General features: G+C 41.8%; 1 protein-coding gene across 2 annotated transcripts in view; it reads left to right on the forward strand.

The window, feature by feature from the left end:
• The first annotated feature begins 329 nt into the window (after positions 1-329).
• Positions 330-19116, forward strand: part of KCTD3 (potassium channel tetramerization domain containing 3) — a 28826-nt gene continuing 10039 nt past the window's right edge. Inside the window, exons 1-10 of one of the 2 annotated variants that reach the window (XM_055725921.1) lie at positions 330-1242; positions 4912-4965; positions 6423-6468; positions 7346-7419; positions 7873-7931; positions 8117-8197; positions 8888-9013; positions 10271-10361; positions 13037-13227; positions 17755-17870. In XM_055725921.1, coding sequence (XP_055581896.1) covers positions 1169-1242; positions 4912-4965; positions 6423-6468; positions 7346-7419; positions 7873-7931; positions 8117-8197; positions 8888-9013; positions 10271-10361; positions 13037-13227; positions 17755-17870 — 912 coding nt within the window. In that variant the 5' untranslated portion in view covers positions 330-1168. Of the gene's footprint in view, positions 1243-4911; positions 4966-6422; positions 6469-7345; positions 7420-7872; positions 7932-8116; positions 8198-8887; positions 9029-10270; positions 10362-13036; positions 13228-17754; positions 17871-19116 lie in introns of both variants that reach the window. The other variant, XM_055725920.1, reaches the window with a different exon arrangement.

Below are 19116 nucleotides of genomic sequence, written 5' to 3' on the forward strand. Positions count from 1 at the left end.
AAACAGGGCGTGGATCTGCTGGGTGGGTTTTCAGTCTCTAGGAAAATTTCACTTAAAAATAGTGGGCTCATATTTGCTCATTCCTCTCCTTGTTTGAGGGGAGAAATTAATCATCAAGCCTACCCTCACAACTTTAAACCACGATTTTATGACTTCCTTTGCTAGCCACAGTGTCACGTATTTCGGCAGTTTTCTCTCACTTGCTGTGACAGATTTCTTCCTCAAACCGCACTGCGGCCTCACATCTGTAGCATCTACTATTTTTTCTCTTTAATCAGTGGAGAATTTGATTAACGACAGTGGGCTGCAGCCCACGCTTTGAACCCCACTGTGCGGCCGCCGCCTTCCCGCCGCATTTCCAGGGAATGTTCCGGGTCGGTGCCGGCCGCCAGCGCCCACCGGCGGCGCGCTGTGCCCGGCCCGGCCCGCCCGCGGGCGGCAGGCCCAGTCCCGGGGCCGCGCTGGCTGCGGCCCCGTAGTCCGCGGGGGTCGCTGGCACCGGGGGGCGTCATCGGCAGCTGCCGCCCGCGCCCAACAACGCAGCGGGCACGACCTCCGCCCTCGGGCTCCTTCTGCTCCAGGTGCGGCGCCGCAGCCGGGGCCGCGCAGCACAGCCCGGGCCGGGCCCGCCCCGCCTCACCCCTGGCGGCCGCCCCGCCCCGCTCACCTGCCCAGCCCGGCCCCGCCGCGCCGCCGGCCCGCCCCGCCGCGCCACCCGGCCGCACACGGCCCCTTCCGGGCGCGCCCCTTCCCCCGGGGGGTGTTGACCAACTCCCGCCGCCGCCGCTGCTGCCGCCGCGGGGGGGTCCCCGCCTCCTCGCAGCCGGCCTCGTTCCGCGAAGGGTCCGGGGTGTTTTGGCCCGCGCCGGCCGCCCTCCCGCAGGTGCTGTCGCGTTGCCATGGCATTTTCCGCTCGGAGCGGGGAGGCGGCGCGGCCTGGCCGGGCCTGAGCGGCGGGGCGCCGGCGGGGCCGCGGTCTGGCCGGGCGCTGACCCTGCCCGGGCCGTCGGCAGCCGCAGAGGGCTTCGCGGGCCCGCTGGCTGATCCCCCGCCTCCTCCCTCCCCGCCGCCGCCTCCGCCTTGCCCCGCCGCTGCTGCTCTCGACCCCGAGGTTCCGGCGGCGGCGGGAGGCGGCGGCGGGCGCCGGCTGGAGCAGGCGGCGGGGAAGATGGCGGGGAACGGCGGAGGCTTCGCTGGCGCCGGGAGCGGGGAGATCATCCAGCTCAACGTGGGCGGCACCAGGTGAGCGAGGCTGCGGAGGCCGCCGAGCGGAGGGGCCAGGCCCCGGGTCCAGCCGGCGGGGCCGCTGCGGTCCCGCGGGGCGGCGGGAGGTGGCCGGCGCGGACCGCAGGGCAGCGAAGCGGAGGGGACCGCTGAAGCGGGGAGGTCCCTGCCGGGGCCGTGCCCGAAGGGAGGCGCTGCCCGGCCATGCCCGGGGCTGGGCCGGCCCGGCCCGTCAGCCGCTCCGTGCGGGCGGGCGGCGGTGGGACGCGGCCGTGGTGCTGCAGGCCCGGCGCTGCCTCCGGGAGGGCCCGGCCGGTGTCCCTGGCGCGCTGCAGGGGAGGGGGCCGGCGGGCACCTGGCGGCAGAACGGAGGGTGGTGGCGGGCCCGCGGGGTGCCCCCCTGCAGCTGCAGCCTCGGGGGTATCTACGTATGTGCTTGCGAGCTCTGGGGGTGTACTGCTGCTTCAGGAGAGACCCCTGGGCTGCCAGTGACCGGTCTGTCTGGCAGCCTCAGAGACGGAGGTAGTGAAGAGGTTGGTGTGCTGCTGCTGCTGTCAGCCAGAATAAAGAGCTGTATTGTGTTCAGATGTACGCTGGAGGCATGGAAGATGGCATGCGTAGACATTTTGGCAGGCTGAGGGAGAGAACTGGGGCAGCTGTGGTCAGGATCTGTGTAATAAATAGTGCAAATGTTCCTGTTGACATGCTCAGGCGTGAAATCGTTTGGATTGCCATAGCTAGTGGAAACTGGTGTGTCTTCCCGAGCCTGTGTGTGACGTGAAACCAGCTATAAGTAGTAGGAACTACTGCTACTATTTTAGGAATTTTCTTGCATTACCCTGAAGATGAACTTGTTCTTATAACTAAATTGTATGCTGCAGCCTTTTTTAAAGGAGGGTGCCATAAAAATCGATGCAGAATTTCTGTTTTATGAGAAGACATTAAGAACCTGGCTCAGCCCAGAGAAAAACAGCTTGTAACTTGCCTATGCAAAACTTCAACTATAATGGTGCTTTCAGGATAATTTTGACGTTGGCTTGGACCAAATTTTGTGTTATACTGAATAAGGTTCTTCAGTGAACTCTGCCTCTGAAATTAAGGCCAGTTCATCTTCTAGGTTTTTGTTACAAGTGGAATTGCAAAGATGCTTCAGTCTCATAATTTTAAATAGATCTTATTACACGCATCTGCAGAGAACAGCATGAATCAGGGCATGTACAGGGCATAAACTGGGGAAGAAATGCAGATCCGCAGAGGGCTTCCCTACACAAAAAAGTATGAAGAATAAGGTAAACTTAACATTTGTATATATTTCATTTCTGGTCGAAGGTCTAGATTCTGGTCAATGGATATAATTTGGATGTGAGGAGTAAGAAATGTGTGCATGGACATTCCCCTTTTAATAGAGAGACAATGTACACTAGTACCTCAGTGTAAGAGGTTTTGGTCTTTTGCAAGTTCAGCTTCTCATGTAGTGCTTATATTCTGTGAAAAAAATTATCTGAGGCAGGTTTTTCAGCTTGCAAAGGGCAGGTTACTCAAAGCTGCTGGTGGAGTGAGTTATCTGGACAGCAAATGAGGGAGTGTGGGATACTATACACATTTTCTTCTCTTTAGTTCCTGTTACCCTTACTAGAAACCTGAAACAGGTTTGTTTGTAGGGTTGTATGAGAAGAGGAAATTGGCATTCTCCTCTGTCTCTGACAGCAGTTATACTTTGAGCAACTAGTACAAAGTCCCCAGCTTTCCATGTTCAGACACGAGGATACCACTGCTCCCTGGGACTGCCAGAGCTTGTCTGTTGGGCATGGTTGCTCCAACAGTTCCAGGTCTCAGCTTCTGTGGATTCCTTTGCTGGGAGCACAAGCCTCTTGCAAGTTAACATTCACAGAAATTACTGTAACAAATGTAGTGAATTCTCTTGACGCTTTATCTCCCTCTGGTTATAAGATAACGCTGCAAGTGCAATAGACTACGAAAATGGTTGTTTTGTAACTGACACTTAGCGTGTATGTTTCCATTTGCCTGTTATTTTCTGTAAAATAAGGGTAGGCTGCCACCTGCTTGAGGGTATTTGAGGCGATTGCACTGGGTTTGCCTAATTTTCCTGATACAACGTATTTCTGACCACTGCATGGAGCTGCAGATGCACACGTAAATTTTGCTAGCTAAGCTTCTTTCTGTATCCTGAAAAGGAGGACTCTGTCCCATTGTTTACACAGACTAATGTATAGGTATTAAAAGTTTTAAAGTATGCATTAATATGGGGTATTGCTTACTAAACTGGTACCACAGTGCTAAGTCACAGACAGAAAATGCTTGTGCTATCTAAACCCACTGATAATGTTGCAAGGACACAAACATGGAATTGGTTGGTGGGTCTTTTCATGTCCTTGTTGTGTGGTGGCTTCTTCTGGAACATCTTCTGAACCATCCCTTACTCTTAAAAGTACATAGGGGTAGTGATCTGTATTACTGATGATAAAAGCTGTGTAAAACTGCAAACATACTTAGAAGTCATTTTACATTTAAATATCAAACGACTTTGATTCTCTAATTTTTTGGTTTCTTTGTGCATGTTTCTGCTTAGAACACTTACACTGTAGATTTTCTGCTAAGAACAAATTTATCATTGTTTGCTTGCAGCGAGCAGCTACGCAATCCACATCTTATGCACAGTGGTAGTTCCATATAGCCTTTGTGTTTCTGCCTCTTAAGGGGTATAAAGTAATACTTTTTGTTTACATCTTTCTCTCTAAAACTGGAAAATACAAGCAGTGAAAACTGGATAAACGATGGTTAAGTGCTTTTATTCAGACAATATTTTGTAATGTATTCCTCTACTATGTAGAAAGTTACCATGGAATTTTACTTCTGCCTTTCCTTTTTTGATTCCCATTAATGAAGAGGTCAGCAAAGGTTTCTTATTCATGGTACTAGTTAGAGGATATGTACAGTCAGAGAGCTGAGGCAGAGCACGACCTCCTTGTCCAAGCTGCCAATCCAGTTCTCTTTCTTCATGTTAAATCAAAATCAGAAGAAGGATAAAAGAGTTCTTAGTTATTTATTACGTAAAATACCATCTGGCATCAGAAATAATACTATAATTTGTATTATTTCATAATATGATCTGGAGTTAATACTTTTTCTTTTAACTGCTACTGCTATTGGATGCCCCTAAGAGGACCCAAATGGCAAATACTTAAATTTATTGTAGAATATTAACTTGAAGCTCATTGTAGTCTTTTGCAGCGTACAGCGTAGCACCCTTTGAGTCCTAAGTAAGAGTAACATGCAGTTAATGACAAAAGTAGCACATTGTCGATTAACTTGTATTTTAGTGGCTGTTTTTTGTGTGCCTGTGATTTTTCTGGTTTGTTTTTGTGTGTTTTGTCAAGCATTAATGTTGACAAAGTATGAGAACCAGAAAATGTGGGATGTTTGGGATGGTGTGTTATAAACATTTAAAGAATGACACTTTAGGGTCTCTGGGCAGTCCTGCTTTATGCTTAAGGACAATCTGTGCAAATAATGTGCAACCTCTTTGACTTTGTACAGATGCGCAGATCTTAAACTTCCCAAACCTGTTTGATATCAGCTTTATGGGAGAAGTCAAAGAATCTGGATAAAGCAGACTTCCTTCCAATTTTACAGCTGATTCTAAATTTGTTAACTTTGGTTTCTTAGGTTCAGCACTTCAAGACAAACACTGATGTGGATCCCAGACTCCTTTTTTTCAAGGTATTTGTAATATATCATCACATGAAACAAAGACAAATTAACAGTCATTAAAAATATATATATATATACTTAGTTGTTAATTTCTGCCATAAATAATGTCTTTATTCCTTAATGCTTTCCCCCCTATTTCAAGTAATGAGACAGATTCATTTGAAATGAGCTGTTACCCAAAAGGCATCTTCTGTCTTGAATGATGCTATGGCAGCTCATATGTGCTGAACAGTTGTCACTTCTCAGATGTTGTGGAAATAAGGCTCCAAATCTACAGGAAAGGGAGATGCCACTAAGTCTGTTACTATATTACCACTTGTGATCTTATTGACCATACACAGCAGCACTGCCTTTTATGGTTTTTGAGTTATTGCTGTACCCTGAATTAACTCAAAAGTTTTGAGAGTTTTAACTTGTGGTACAGGAGCTGTTGAATTATTGAACACCCTTCTGCTAACTTTTATGTCTCTACCATTACTACTTCTATAGGTTGTGCTGCCTACTGTTTGTGCCCTAGTAATTTTGTGCTGTAGTTGCTGTACCTCTATCATCCCAGTTAATCCTAAACACTTAAAAGAAGACCTAAAGGCTGGCAATTTTGCTTCATTACATTTAGGTTTTGTACTCTAGATTTCTTTCCCAATAAAAGCCTGGCAGCCGACGTAGACAGGCAGCGTTATCTGCTCCTGGTTTGCTGAAATGTTTAGATGAATGGAGTGCCAGGGAAATGTCACCTTCTTTGAGGCAGGGAAGGAAAGGCACAAAGAGGAAGTCTAATGCTATTCCCCAGTCTTCATACTAAATAGACTATCTAAGGAGGTTCTTCTGAAAGTCATCCAGTACTGGAAAATTTCAGAGATAATTGTCATCCAGACTAAGATGTAATCTTGTAATAAAACTGTTGATGTTAGTGTGTTTCTTATCTGTGTAAAAAAAAAAAAAAAAAAAAAAAGTTTTGGCATTGCATTTTCCATGGATCTGGAACAAAAGTACTTTGATCTGATGGGAGAGAAACTTTGAAGTGGAATTGTGTAAAAATTCATCCACCCCATTCTTGCCCCGGAAGTCCTTGCAGAATGGATTGTTTACTCTTCCTTTTAACTTAAGCAGCTTTTACTGATTTACTAGATTGTAACAAACTACGCAGCCCTCTGGGTGCCTGGGAAAACTTTTCCATCCTTTCAGGCTAAGGCCTTGTGTCTGTTTGAGAATCTGAGGGTCCTTATGATGCAGCTCTTAGCTTTTCCTTAGGTGTGCACGCACTGCCTCTTTGTTCAGGAGAGATCCTTCACCCTGCACCTCTGGAGCATTCTGCCTTACCAAGGCGGGTTTCTTTGCTCAGCTGCTCTGTTTTATGAAAATGCAACTGACTACACAAAAAGAGCAAACTGATTGAGAGTGTTGATGTCTTGTATTTGTGTAGTACATTTCTGAGGGACACTTAATGACGATTTCCTGTGTTGCAGTTTGCTGAGTGGAAGAATTTCAACACTGAAGGACGAAACTGGTGCTGTAAGTAATAAACCTACTGATAACTCATTAGTTTAATGTTATGCTTTCAGTTAGGTTTATTCAGTGTGGATGCTAGTGGGAGTTACGCTGCCTGAGTCAGTGTAAACTTCCATGAAAATTGGTGACATCTGTGGGTTTCTTGATTCTCATCTTCATTCCAAGATAGATGAAACTGGAATAATGTGCATATTTTTGTGCTCATTCTGCATTGTACAGACAATGCGGAGGCAGCAACTGTACTTTTTTTTTTTTTTTAAGAACAGAAAAACTGCTAATTGCTGTATTGCGGAGAGAGGTGTAATTTTCGTTAGATAGCTATTGCATATGTAGTTGAGTAAATCCGGACATGGAAACGTAGCTTTTGTTGGCAAATACAGATAGCAAAATGGATGTTTCAGTCTGTGTTTATGATATTCTTAAATGGGAAACTATAGTTATAGCAATGTGGTTGAGTGATAGTAAAGCACACAAGTACTTTGCTAAAAGTGTAGAAGTAGTTGTAATGGTAATTGACTTGATTTTAGACTTTTTTTTTTTTTTTAACTTACCTTGATATCTTATTACATTTACCGCATCCTGAATACATGATAGAAATTGAGGGCACCCATTGACCTTTGTGGAGACTAGAACTTAGGTGGCACTTAACAATCGTGTTCTTTATTTGCAGCGGTTTTTTTTATATAAGTCTTTTAAGAATGTTGAATTAGTGGATGGTAGAAGAATAACGAGAGCAAAGCAGAGGTCAAAAAACTTTGGGTTGTGTTCATCTGCCGACTGCCTCATCTTCAAGTCCTCTTTCCTGTGCACAGCATAAAAAAGCATTTTAGTTGACGGTTGTTCCATAGTAATGCTGAAGTACAGCAATTTTTCTTTGCAGATATTTATTGATCGAGATCCAGCGGCATTTGCACCCATTTTAAATTTTCTTCGCACAAAGGAATTGGACTTACGGTAAGAAGTTCTAAGTATTTCAAGTGAAAATTAATTTGATCAGATGCATTAGAACACTATCAAATGATGATTTTTCAGTTTACTCTTCTAGTTGGGTGCCTAGTATATGACTCTGCTCCCTGGTAGATCTGGGGCCATGTCTAGAGTCTATGTACGGCATGGTAGAGGCAGAAATGGTAGCATTGTGTTTTGTTAGTGGATTCTTGTAATTTTAACCACTTCTGGCAATGTATTTCTTTATTGTTTCTGGATCCTTATTTTAATGAATGGTAATTAATATTAAGATCACTTAGAAATCTCAAACATCAGCATGTTGAATGCATTTGGTGGTAATTCTGTAAACCAGTAAGTACCTTGTTCATGTTGTGCAGTGTCTAGTTATATGCAAGTATGAATATTCAGGGTGTTGACTCACTTTGTCCTTGTTTTCTGTTGTGTTTTCTCTTTCTCTAGGGGAGTCAGTATTAATGTTCTCAGGCATGAAGCTGAATTCTATGGAATCACCCCTTTAGGTAACTCCTGCTTTTTAAATATGAAGTCATCTCATGTTTATTACTGTAGTAATGACCCACTTATAAATAATTCCTGGACAGTTGTGACCCTGAAGATTTTCAAAACTGTTACAGCAGGTTATTTGAAATAACGTAATGTTTCCGGGGAAGTGAAAGCTGTGGTCATATCTTGTTTTCCTCCTTAGTAAGAAGATTGCTACTATGTGAAGAACTGGAACGCTCATCTTGTGGGAGCGTCCTTTTTCATGGCTACCTGCCTCCTCCAGGTATTTTTGTATTCATGGTATAATGTTGCTTGTGGTCACTTATTGCTTTAGTCTGTGGGGGCTATTGGTGGTTAAACTGTCCCGAGAAGGCTTTCTTATGGAAAGATTGAGATGAACAGTTGAATCAAACATGGTTCTGATTCAAAAGCAAGGCTTTTATCCGTATGCTGTATGAAACGGCATGTTTAGAGTACTGGGCAGGGAGGGAGTTGTGGCACATTATTACTAAGCAGGCTGTGTTTGGTAGTAGACTCGAGTAGGGGTTCTTCAACTATGTTTCGGTTAAATGTTACCAGCATGGAGTGCTTTCTTCTTTTGGACGGTACAGTTACGTGTCGTGTGTCTAGATGACAGATCCCCACAAATGACCTTATCTTAACGATATGAGTACTTAGATTTTTCTTCTCTCTAGAGATGGATGCAGTTCATGTGTTAACCTGAAGTCTAGGGGATACCTAGCCAATCGTTGACAAGATTTTTGAAGATAGCTCCTTAAATTGTGAATGTCAACACAGAGAGCAAAAGCATTTTCTGTTTCAGTGTTACGATATTGCCGAATTCTTATAGCAGTTGAATTAGACTTTAGGTCAAAATGCAGAAGTATTAATCCTGTGTTTTGGAAGTGAATGAATATCTGTTATATCACTAAAGTTTATGGAGCGGAACAAAACATCTCTTTTTCTTTTATAGGCATTCCCAATCGTAAAATAAATAACACTGCTGGGCCGCTGACTGATGTTAGAACTGGTCAAAACTGCTCTGAGAGTGAGATTCATGGAGGTGGTGTCCAGCCTACACTTGCTGGTACTGGGGAAGGTACAGTCAGACTGGGTGAGGAATGTCAGTTTTAAAACCAAAATAAATTGAAAAGCTGATTGTCACTGGGAAATAAAACCTGAGTGACTATTTCTGGTTTCAGTCTGTTATTCTATGTTTGCCTTATCTTAAAATGGCTGAATACTTAATTAACCACTACTTCCTGTACGGTATTTAAGGCTCACTGCTGCACAATCAAGACATGAGGCTGAGAAGCAAATCAAAGTTCTTCATGCAGTCTTAGTATGGCCCCTTAGACAAATGCCTTGCACTGCTAAAGATGTGATAAAAAAACCAGACAGACTAGTGTCTGGTCTTTGTTCAGGACCTCCTTCCTGCTCTTGCGCCTTTTTCTTGCTCCTGGTGTGTTTCTTGCCCTGCAAGAGTCAGGTTTTTAGAGTAAAGATAGTCTTCAGTTGTTTGACTATGTACTTTCCATATAAAATTCTAAAAAATTTGTAAATAAGATGGGCTTGAATTTGGTAATTTTCCAGCTTTTGACTTTGCAAGCAAAATGATGCTGTTAGAAGTGTCATATTTCTGCTATAACTGTGTAAATTGTAGCAGTGTTAGGAAAATCTGGAGTATGTTAAAAGGTGAATCTGTATCCAGGTAACATAAAAATAAGCCTTGGATATGAATTGCTGATTCTTCTTTGTGTTATGGCAGTCTTGGGGAAAATGAGGCTGAAGATGATGTAATCTTTAGGTGTTAGTTCTTTAGCATATCAATGCTGAGAGGTAACTCAGGGAAGTACCATAACCACTGATTCCAGTGCCATCCCACACTTCTGCCAAACCTAATCTAGTTATAGACCAGAAATGGGCATGCTTTTCTCACTGGATAATAAATAGAGGAGCTATAGGTATTCTGACATACCGGAAATTTCAGTTTTACAGTCTGGAACAATATAGGGTTGCACCAACTACTTGGAAAGAGCTTTTACGAAAGAGAGCATTGCTTCTTATTTGATAACAATCCTCAAATTTTTACCAATTTGCTTGCCTCTTTCTCTTTATGAACGATTTGCATTGTATTGACTGAGAAATGTCTTGCTTACATGTAAGAACTGTAATAGTTGTAAGGACTGTGTGGAGTAATATTGCTAACTAGAATCCGGCTGAAAATGTTTCTTGAGAAACTGCATTGTCAAAGTGTCTGTTGCATATCTTAGCAGACAGCTCTATCCTGTTACAGATGTCTCTGCTTGTCTTCTAATACCTGTCACTTGACTGACTTCAGCTTTGGTTTTTTTAGGATTTCCTGTGGACCCACGGAAAGTCCTAATAGTAGCTGGCCACCACAATTGGATAGTAGCTGCCTATGCCCATTTTGCTGTTTGCTACAGGTATGAATACAGTTGCTTGTCAGGTAACAGGAATTTTTAAAAAAACCCTGTAATTTGCTGTGAGCAAAGCAAAGTTTGCTTTACTCTATAATGACACTACATAAGATGTATTCAGTCTGCTCCTATAAATGTAAGTTGCTGCTTCTGTATGTGCAAATAAACTGCTTGATAGGAACTCAAATTTTGCTGCTCTGCTGTCAATTCTTGATGCTGTTGCAAAAGTGATGGATTTTAATTTAACTGCTTCAAAAGCCTGTTCTAAAGCAGGCTTTTAAATGAAAGAATAATTTTAAAATTTCATCCTACTGTATGGATTTGAAGACAGTCTGTGAAGTTAGGCTATCGAAGAACTTGAAACAGATAATAGATTTTTGTTACATAAGTGATGTACCTTGTCTTAAACTTCAGGTTTTTTACCTTAGCAGAACTGTTAAGTACTTGTTCCTTCACCTGGATGGCTGAAAATTATCTTTAAATGTCTTCTATATTGGCTATTTTTTTTAAGATCAGGTGAAGATAACTAACACCTTCATATTACAGAAGCTGCTTTTAGTTCACATCTGGTAGTCTGGATTTCATTGGTGGCTGTCTTTCCATTGAAAAGTAATGTTTTAACAAGAGCTGTTGCCAAAAACAATCTTAGTGCTGCTGTCATAGTGTGGTTCCGAAACAGAAGGGAGAATAAAGAGTGCAATGTGGATGGCTTCTTTCTGGTTACTGCCAAGTTGAAGCCATAGTTTGCTACCTTTTTCACTATATAGAATACTAATTTACTTGCTTAAACTTTGTAACTTCAATTACATCTACCTTGTCTCTCGTATTCACCACTATAATTTGTTTTGCTTTAATTTGCACTAAATGTGGCTTTTCTTGCTCTACTTAATGTTCTTGTTTTCAATTATGCTTAATGTGGTCTGACTGGAGAAAGCGGCAATGATTTGCAATTGTCTTTTGCTAATTGTCCCTTCCTTAGGATTTTATCTCTGACTGTTTTCCTTGGGGGCTACCTCACTTTTAAGTGAAAGATTCTGCCTCTTTCCTGCTTGGTAATCTACTTAATGAAACTTGTTACTGCTGAACTTAAGTCATTAGTGATGCTTTTGATGAAGCTTGTCAGGCTTGAATGGTTCCTGAAAGAGGCATGGGTCAACATGGCAATTTAAAATGCTGCTTTTCTTCATGGTGACTCAAGGTAGCAGTCTCGTCTTGTTTTGAATATTTTTTTGGGGGGGCTGGGGGGACGGGGGGCGGGCGGGGGGTGATTGGGCTTGAAGGAACACTGGGAATACAATGGTGGAATTTTCCCTCCTCCATTCTGCTCTTACACAGTTTTGGGTACAGTGTTTTCTCCTCTGTGCTGTATCTCAGTATCTCTCATTTTTATGGCTTGGCAGCTGCATTTGCCCAGACATTTTTGAATATCTGGTGTTTGAGAAGGCAACATATTCTTAAAGTTACTTCCTTCTACCTACAGTTTTAAATAGAGCTTGCTTATATGGTGCTACTGCAGTGCAGTATAATGACATGATTTATAAAATTCTTGTCACTGCTGTTTAAAATGTAAGGGCAGCATCTGAATTTTAGCCAGAATAATTTCTCAGTGTAAGTGGTAATTTGTAGTGGACAGTGAATCCCATGCAGTAAGAAATGAAATGTATTTAGATATTTGGTTTTGTGACTTTCTTTTAGGCTGCTTGTAAGCGATAATATTTAAATACTTAATTATTTTGGTAAAAAACTACAGCAAAGGACATCCTAAAGAGAGGGGTTTTTTTTCTTTTTTTTTCTCCTTTGAGGTGTGACAGAAGTCTTGAAAATTTGATAATAAAGCTTGTGAGAATGTCTTGGTTTCATTCAAAGGCTTATGGCTATTGCGGTCCTGCTCTTAAGTCAGTTCACTACAGCTTGTGCATGCTGTATGGGTAGAGCACAGTGAACTGTGATGTTTCAGCTCCAGGCAGGATGCAATGTTGGAGTGGAAGAATGGCAACAATGGCAAAAGATACTAGATATGTTTTTGCTTTCCATGTTAACATTTATATAATTTGACTGCTGAGATTTAGTGTGCTTTAGCTCAGTCACAAAGCATCTAAATTATTGCTTGAAATTAAATCGGATAAATTGTGCTCTTCTGGCATCATGTAAGTCTTTAAAATTGCACAGGCAAATGCTTCTCTAAAAATAAAGCTTATAGTCAATTCAGTACTACCTGTGTACAGTATACCGTAAATAGAAAATGTGACTAGATAGCACAGCCTTATGCTAGAGCGTGATTGGGTGTCTTACACGATATATAAGATACCTTGCTTCTGGGAATTTAAATAGATATTTCTTCTAAAGTCTTATGCTGAACCTTGTTCTCTAGCACTTGTTTAGCCCAAGTTTTTGGATTGGTCTGGTGACTTCTATATCAGACGTGCTTATATGAGGAAAAAGCCCAGCACAGGCTTTTAGTAGCCACAAAACACTGAAACAATATGCAGTATCAGACTTCAAGGAAAAAAAAACCAACAAACCAACCTGCAGCTCTTGTAAACTATAGTGCTTTACTGGAATATGAAGTTCTCTGGCGTAGCCTGTAAGACTGGGTCATCCATGTTGATTCTGGCTTAGGTAGAGTTGTCTGTTTCTGAATCTGTAACCTCTACTCCCTGTTCCTTCCTTTGTCCTTCCAGAATCAAAGAGTCATCTGGGTGGCAGCAAGTGTTTACAAGTCCCTATCTGGACTGGACGATTGAGCGAGTGGCTCTTAATGCTAAGGTGGTTGGAGGACCTCATGGAGACAAGGATAAGATGGTTGCAGTTGCCTCGGAGAGTAGCATAATCTTGTGGAGCATTCAAGATGGTGGTAGCGGCAGTGAAATTGGTAACTATAACTGACTGGTTTCTTTTTGCGTGTGTGTGTTTAATGAGAAGGAAGTCTGTGATCTGATTTTGAGGTATGTATGATCCATGGTGTTCAGTATTTGCTTTCACAAAGTGACAAAACAAGCTATAGTACAGCAACCTATTAGAACATATTTCTTCTCTGTGATGCTAGAAGAATCCTTTCTCAAAATCAAAAAGATGGAGAATACAAAAGTAGTCTGTCTACTGAACAGTTACTAACACTTACTGTTCAGTTTGAGTTTTTGTATCAAGATGCAAATTAAGAGTTAAACTTTTCCTTGGACTTGCATTTGAGTTTAGGCCATAGCACAAAGGAACTAAGTTCCTGAGATGGAAAGCTACAGATGCTGAGAGATTCTGCTCTTTTCTTTCCTGTGTCTTATTAAAGCTGTATTTTTAATGGAGGCAATGAAAAGATTTAATTCTCTGTCACATGTAGTTCATAAATGGAATCTGAAAGATGAAAATTTCTTCTTTATATGACGTGGGTGTCTAGGTAGGAAAAAGACAAGCTGTACTGCCCTAAGCATACAGGAATTGCTGCTTGTACACCTTGGTATTGAAGGACACACAATTAGTGGGGCTTTAGAAACAGCAAGGCGGCTTTTTCAGAAGCAAATATTACTTGGTACTAATCTGATGGCTTGTCTGACTCACTGTTGTTCAAATACAGGGCAAATTTGGGAGGCAATATTAGGTATTAGGAACTTACTCCAGTCTAATCCCTGGTGTTTGAATAACCACTATTAGGCCAGTAAAGTCTGTTTCTTCTGGCAGTGGATACTGCTAACAAAGTATGACAGCAGTCTCCTTATGTGGACACTTTTCTCTGAAGCTTAATGCTGAGATAATTTGTTATTAGATGTATCTCCATAGTTGAAGGCATGAGAATTAATGTGGTCATTAATGAAAGTCAAAATGACCAAATTCAAGTTTTGATCCATATGCCTTTAAAGGAAGAGCTTACTTGAAAGATGCTCAGGCAATTTCCAGCTATGTTAAGGGCTGTTGCTTTTTTTCATGCTTGAATGAGTGGAAACACCAAGTCAGATGTGAAGATGGGGAAGGGCAAAGGTCTTGCATGAGTTAATGCAGCTGTGTACTGTTCTTTTAGTTGTGACTCACAGAACTCTTTTATATAATAATAATCAGCACAACAGAAAAGGAGGTTCCATTGTATTAAAAAAAATAAATACGAATGGTGTGTCAGTTGAATATGAAATATCTGTTAAGGAGTAAATACTGTGAATACTTGAAGCCTATTCTCCTGTTATGCCCCTGGTGAACAAATCTTAAAGGTAGGGAAGATTTAGCATGGCAGCTGCACTCCTGTATGTGGTGGGCTAACCTTGGCTGGATGCTAGGTGCCCAGCAAGCTGCTCTATCACTCCCCTCCTCAGCAGAACAGGGGGAAAGAAAATAAGATGGGGAAAAAAACCACAACAACTTATGGATCAAGATAAAGGCAGTTTAATAAAGCAATTGCAAAGGCCATGCATACAGAAGTAAAGGAAAACAAATATTGTTATTCTTTACTTCCCATCAGCAGGCAATATTTGACCTCTTCCCAGGAAGCAGAGCTTTAGTACGTATAGTGCTTTCTCTGGAAGACAAATGTCATAAATAACTAATTCTCCCTCTTCCTTCTCCTTTCTCTTAGCTTTTATCCCCGAGCAGCCATCACCAGCCCCCAGCCAGCTCCCCCCAGTTTATATACTGAGCATGATGTTCTATGGTATGGAATATCCCTTTGGTCAGTTTGGGTCAGCTGTCCCGGCTATGTCCCTTTGCAAGATCTTGCCCACCCCCAGCCTACTGGTGAGGGGGGAATGTTAGAGAGACAGCTTTGGTGCTGTGTGGGCACTGCTCAGCAGCAGCCAAAACACTGGTGTGTTCTCAACACCTTTCTAGCTGCCCATACAAAGCACAGTGCTGTGAGGCTGCTCTGGGGCTCAGCCAGACCCGACACACTGTAATAGGCATCGTTTTAAGCACTGTGCTGTTCCATTCCTCCTGCATTTTCTGGTTTGACTTAGCCGCTTTTGTGTTGCCTTGGAATTTGCAATGAGATACGTGAAGCAGCATCTAGGATTTTTGGAAATTGAGTGCAAAGAGATGCAAAAACCATAAGTGGACTTTTACTTCAAATAACTCTGAAATGTGCCAATAGCATAAGGTTCTCATAGCTCAGACTACGTCGGAACATGGCAACAAAACTGAAGGAAGCACTTTTGCTAAACAGGCTGTACTATGTTGAAGTGACTTTGTGAAACAAAGGAAATGCCACTTGAGGGTGGGGGGAGCAGAGAGAAAATGCCTGCAGGGTTGAATCTGTAGTCGGACTAACATTGGCCAAAATGTACTATTCCTCATTTGGATAATAGGTCATGCTGCTTGGCTTAAAAAAACTAGGATAAGCTTGTGTTTAATAGTAACAACTTGAATATAGCAGTCTTGTTTCCTTGTAGTGGCAAATGCTTGCTGTCCTGCTTTGTGTTGCAGTACATTGCTATCATCTTGTGAAAGAAAGTACTTGTTCCAAACAGTCGTCGAAGCCTGGTGACACCATCCTCAGAAAATTGTGTGGGCTGGCATCTTTGTGATAGAGCTCTCCCAGAGCGCTCTCCTTCCTTTCAATATTACTTACATAAGACACTGCTGCCGGATTGCTCTGTAAGCAGTATTTTACTGAGAGGGACCCTTAAGACAAGAGCCTGTCATTACGTATAGCGTTGTCTCCCCTGTGGCTGGGTCTCAAGATTGTTGAGCCTAAGCAGGACTGACACTTCAAATTCCTCCAGACCATTCAAGCTGTCTTCCTTGATTTCCTTGAACCTCATCCTTCTCTAGAGTAATCAATTCGAGTTGTTTCTGTGGATTTTTTTATTATTGCCTTTTTCATCTGCCCTTTACTGCTGCATCTTATCTGCATGGAATGATTGTACTGTTCCCTGGAAAACAGTTTAGCATCCTAATTAAAACATAAGTATATATTGAGCTTCCTGAGGTTCCTTCTTGGGGTGTAACAAAGGGCTGCTGCTTGGCTGGGAATGGCACTCTGTTAATTTGTATTTGTCCAAAAAAATATTGGGAGATTTTCCAGTTACTGCGTATTCTTGTTTTGAAGACATTGGTCTGCTGCATTTAAAGTATTTTAGTGGGGAGTAATATAAATACGTAGAGTGAGCAGTATGGGATAGAAAACTTGTGAGTGAAGCTCGACACTTGGTTGTGTAATGTATCCCCAGTAGTAATGGCTTTTTACTGACCAGGCAGTAAAGCTTAACCTGGAATTACTTACAAATGCAGTTACTTACAGGGCCAGTTTGCTGTACGGATTCATAGCTGACAGACTTGGAGTTAATCTATGATCTTTAGTTTCATATAACTTTTAAATACATGGTACAATACATAGTATGAAACGTAGTATGCTGTCCAAGTTTGCAGTTCAACTAAACATACTCATGATGGATTATGATGAGGCTAGGAAGCTCTGGAGAGGACAGATCTTCTGGAAAAGCTCAGATGTTAAGGTCTACTGTAACCGTAGCCATCAAAGCCTGTCATGTTCCGCAGTGTTTGGATTTTTATTACGCAAAACATTGCTGCCACATTTGCTTTATTTGGAAAGCCAGCATTTGCTAGTAAGTCTTCCAGATTTTGAATCTTAGGTGATGATTGGTGAAACTGGTTCCCTATATAGCATCAATTTTTAATAGCCTTGACTCACTACTCATGGACTGTAACCAAACAAAGATCTGGAGATGAGGAGAGTAAGAAAGAAAAAAAGAAAGAAACAGGCTTTCACAGGCTGCTTATTTTTCCAGGTTCAAGTATTTCTGCTAAAAGAGAAATTTGAATGTATTCAACTAATGTCACATTGTGTTCAGTCTTTTCCCAAGAATAAGGATGAAGCGTTGTAGCCATATTTAATTTTAAAACTGTTTTCAGACTAACTCTGTTTAATTTGGGTAAAAAATAGTGGTGAGATCCTGTAATACTTTAAAAGGCAATTTCAAACTAGTATGGCACAAATTTGTCTGTCTAGCAAACCCCATGAAATTACAACTTACATGACACTTAATAGTCACAGATTAAATAAAAATCCTATTACAGCAAGCAGGATTTTTTTGGTGGTTTTGTGGGGGTTTTTAATTTATTTTTTTTATGTCTTAGGATGTGCAAAGCCATTTGAGAATTCAATGGCTTTAGAAAAACAAGGAATGTATATTTTACATGGGCTCTTCTTCCTTTTCTTGCCTCCTTTCTCCTTCCCAAGTAATGATTGCATCAGCAGGGATAACATCATGCTGGCATTTTATTTATGGAACCCAGTTTGTTGCTGGAATGGTACCTCACCTCACATGCTGCAAGCTCAGTTTTGGCTGTTCTTTACTTGCTACTGTAATAAATGTGACAGATGATAATAGTGGAGAGATTCCATTGTTACTGGTTTTTTCCTCTTTATTTTAGATGAGCTTCATAGACTCTTCATTTTTTGTAGGAGTGTTCAGTCTTGGAGTCCCTGTAGATGCTCTCTTCTTCATTGGCAACCAGTTGGTGGCTACAAGCCATACAGGGAAAGTGGGAGTGTGGAACGCTGTGACTCAGCATTGGCAGGTGTGTTCAATTCAATTTTCTGCATCACTTTCAATGAGCTGGTATGTCTTTCTAGTAAAAAAAGAATAAAATAATCTAAAAGCACGTGTGAAATGCTTGTCACAGGGTTTTCAGCCCTGACTTGTGTTATGGAGTTTGCCGCCGTAATACCTGAGAATTGTGCCTGTGAGCAGAATGTTGAATTCTCTGGTGGTACTACTATGCTTTTTAGGCTTTCAAATAAAAGGACATGGTGCGACTTGGAGTAATAAATGTCAAGTGTGTGTATATTTAAACTTACTTGTGGATTACTAACTTTGTAAAAATTCACTAGGATCATAGGAAATAAATTGTGGGGAATATGTGACAGCAATTTCTGCACTATCTGAAAGAAGGAGGAAACAAGAAGGCAGTCTGATATCTGGGTATCTCAAAAGTTGTTTTACAATGGGAGACTGTTCAGCAGAAATATACATGGATATTCTTTAAAGGTGTCTGTCTTGTATGTGGATGCTTCTGGCTGCACTGACCCTATTCCTGTTGTTTGGAGTCTGTATGAGTCTGAGAAAACAGTCGAGCATTCATGTGAATAACAAAGCTTGTAACACAGCCAGGTGTACATTTTTGTGGCATAAAACCTGGATGCAATAAAAATCCCAAAACTGTCTTGCAAATCTCGAGAGGCAAAGCTGACCTGAGGCAGCTGCACTGTTTGCTAAATTCTGATTCAATCCTTAAGTGGCAGTACTGCTAACACATAACATGGATGATAAGCACGGGATAGCATTGCTTCTGCAGCAGAGAGAGACATGTTAGTACGGTCTTGAATTAAACAAAACATTATTTAAAGCTCTCTACTGATGCCTTGCAAAATCTTCTGTTAAGAGACAACTTAATGCTATGTGACAAGCTGGTGTTTGACAATATTTTCTGAAGGAGTAAAAACCGATGTCCTGTTCATCATCATTGTTGCTAGGGGGAGCCACAGAAATCTTTCTGATCACGTTAATAGTTCCTCGGTTTGACTGACTATTCCTTTGGTGAAAGCATTTCTTATTGAAGAATAGAAAATCTTTAGGAGGGATGCCAGGATCTCTTCAAACCAAGGTTTTTGGCTTTCTAGTTTTTTGTTGGGTTTTTTTTTTCCCTTAATGGCTCCCTTAAAAAAAACAAAAACAAAAGAAAAAAAAAAACCAACAACAAACCTACCAACAAACATAACCTCAAAACAACAAACAAAACCCCAACCCCCCCAAAAAATAAAAAA

Source organism: Falco cherrug, chromosome 13 (assembly GCF_023634085.1).
Source record: "Falco cherrug isolate bFalChe1 chromosome 13, bFalChe1.pri, whole genome shotgun sequence".
NCBI lineage: Eukaryota > Metazoa > Chordata > Aves > Falconiformes > Falconidae > Falco > Falco cherrug.